This window comes from Diospyros lotus, chromosome 12 (assembly GCF_014633365.1).
Source record: "Diospyros lotus cultivar Yz01 chromosome 12, ASM1463336v1, whole genome shotgun sequence".
NCBI lineage: Eukaryota > Viridiplantae > Streptophyta > Magnoliopsida > Ericales > Ebenaceae > Diospyros > Diospyros lotus.
In genome coordinates, this window is record NC_068349.1 from 1,224,886 (window position 1) to 1,227,536 (window position 2,651).

Sequence of the window (2,651 nt, forward strand, 5' to 3'; positions counted from 1 at the left end):
TGCCCCCGCTTTCTCTGATGTTTTGTTAGAAGTCTTTGACTCTCATTTTTTACTATGCCCAGTTGTTCCTTGTATCTTTTATTGTCGGCATAGGTGTCAGTATATGTTTATATACTCTTTGACTACTGTCCCAGCAGGGTACTTGAGGGCGTGCATGTATATTGTTTTGCTTCCGCTGTTGTATTCTTCGTATGTATGCATGCCAGGGTATTTTTGTCCTGTGTTTGTTTCTCTTCTCTTATGTAGGCGTTCTCGTTCTGATTGACGGGGCGATTGGGATATCCGGGCGATGGTGCTTACAATGTTGGTATCAGAGCGTCATTGAGGCAATTTGGGGGACAAGTAACTGGACACTAAGGCTGTTAGGTCGAGTTAGAGTGTCAGGTCGTGTCCTTAAATTTCGAAATGCGTTCTAATTGATTTTGGTTATGTAGGATTCATGGACGCACGCCGTGGACGAAGTCGTGGTAGACCGCCGATACGAGGTAGAGGGCACCTTATTCCTACTCCTGAGGTACAGGTGACAGATACAAGAGATGAGAGACAGCCAGGGCCTCCGGACATGCAGGAGACATTGGCAGGTCTTCTACAAGCTGTAGACGTACTGGCGGCATCTCAGTTACGTCAGGAGCGCAGTCGTGATGGTAGGACCGCTACGGCCCAAGCGTCACATTCAGGTGCACCGGGAGCAGGGGACAGTTCTGGTGCCGCATTACTTAAAGATTTCATGGCCCTACGTCCACCAGAGTTTAGCGGAGGCGTCGATACGACAGAGGCCGAGGATTGGCTATTGGCTGTGGAGAAGCATCTACGATCTATAGGCTGTGCAGAGGCCCATAGAGTTCGACTGGGGACTTTCCTGTTGCGAGGAGACGCCGAGCGATGGTGGGAGACCACCCAACAGCAATATGGTGATGGGGGCCCGACATGGACACAGTTTGTCGCGGCGTTCAATGAGACTTATATACCGGCTTGGGTCAGAGAACAGAAGGTGTTCGAGTTTGTTGACTTACAGTAGAGAAGCAAGACAGTCACACAGTACGAGACTGATTTTGTGGCGTTATTTCGTTATGCTCCAGAGTTAGTGACCCCTGAGTCTCGCAGAGTCAGCAAGTTTCAGAGGGGGCTACGACCAGAGATTCGTCACGCCATGGCTGGTATCGAGGCACCCGACTTTCCTACGGCTGTACAGCGGGCCCACGCAGTGGAGCGAGACCGATTGAAGGCACGATCAGATCAGTCAGTCATGAAGAGTGCAGGGAGCAGTAGTAAGAAAAGGAATTGGGATGCGGGCAGTAAGAGTTTTGGGCTTCCACAGTGCCGGCAGTGCGGACAGAGACACCAGGGTCAGTGCCGGGATGTTCGTCGGGACATGTGTTATCGCTGTGGTCAGCCGGGACATTTGAAGAGGGACTGTCCACAGGGGCCCAGACCAACTACACCGGCTCCACCAGCTACACCGGCCACAGGGCAGGATGTCATTTGCTTTCGTTGTGGACAGATGGGCCATCGTTCGAACGTGTGCACCTAGCCACCACAGATTGGAGGGCCACGGACGGGAGGTGTGGGACCCAGACCAGTTCAGAGACAGTTTATACCTAGGGCACCGGGTCCAGGAGCACCACTACCCCTACCAGCAGCATAGCGCCCAGGGCCCACAGAGAGAGTACAGATGCAGGGGAAGGCGTTTGCGGTGATAGCCGCCGAGGTAGCTGAGGGCAGTGATACGGTACAAGGTATACTTTCTTTTCATGGTCACGATGTACGTGCTTTATTTGATACAGGTTCTACCCACTCTTTCATAGCACCCCATTTGTTGCATAAGATCCCAATCCCGTGTAACCCCTTACCATATGATTTATCTGTTTCGACACCGGGAGGGATGGTATTGTTGGGGAGTGAGATGGTCAGGGATTGCGAGATAGGGATTCATGACCAGGTATTTTTAGGGAATCTTATTGTTTTGGCGATTCAGGATTTTGATTACTGTTGGGTATGGATTAGCTCTCACGGCACTATGCTCGAGTTGATTGTCGTCGGAAGGTAATCTCATTTGAGCACCCGGAGAGACCAGTTGTTACATACCGGGGTGTGAAGCCTGTGGTGACTACGCCGATAATATCAGTTATGCATGCCGAGAGGCTTATACGACGTGGGTGTGAAGCTTATTTTGCATTTGTGATCGTGATAGTTGGGGAGAAGAAGGAGTTGGCTGCCTATCCTGTGGTGCGAGACTTTCCAGATGTGTTCCCAGATGAGTTGCCGGGACTACCACCGCACCGGGAGATTGATTTTTCAGTCGATCTGATACCAGGTACGCAGCCTATTTCCAAGACTCCTTACCGTATGGCTGCTAATGAATTGAAAGAACTTAAGTCGCAGTTGCAAGATCTTTTGGAGAGAGGATTTATTCGACCGAGCACATCGCCATGGGGGGCTCCAGTATTATTTATGTGTAAGAAAGACGGGTCTATGCGACTGTGTATAGACTACCGATAACTTAATCAGGTAACAATTAAGAATAAGTATCCCTTACCCCGTGTGGATGACTTACTGGATCAATTGCGTGGTGCATCAGTGTTTTCCAAGATAGATTTGCGGTCAGGTTATCATCAGGTGCGAGTCAGAGATGAGGATATTGCGAAGACCAC

At 50.4% G+C, this 2,651-nt stretch overlaps 1 protein-coding gene across 1 annotated transcript; it reads left to right on the forward strand.

Moving 5' to 3' along the window:
- Positions 1-439: 439 nt before the first annotated feature.
- On the forward strand, positions 440-1,531 carry LOC127786762 (uncharacterized). Its single transcript, XM_052314409.1, has 2 exons — positions 440-976; positions 1,019-1,531. The coding sequence occupies exons 1-2, from the start codon at positions 440-442 to the stop codon at positions 1,529-1,531; spliced, it is 1,050 nt and encodes a 349-aa protein (XP_052170369.1).
- The last annotated feature ends 1,120 nt before the right edge of the window (positions 1,532-2,651 follow it).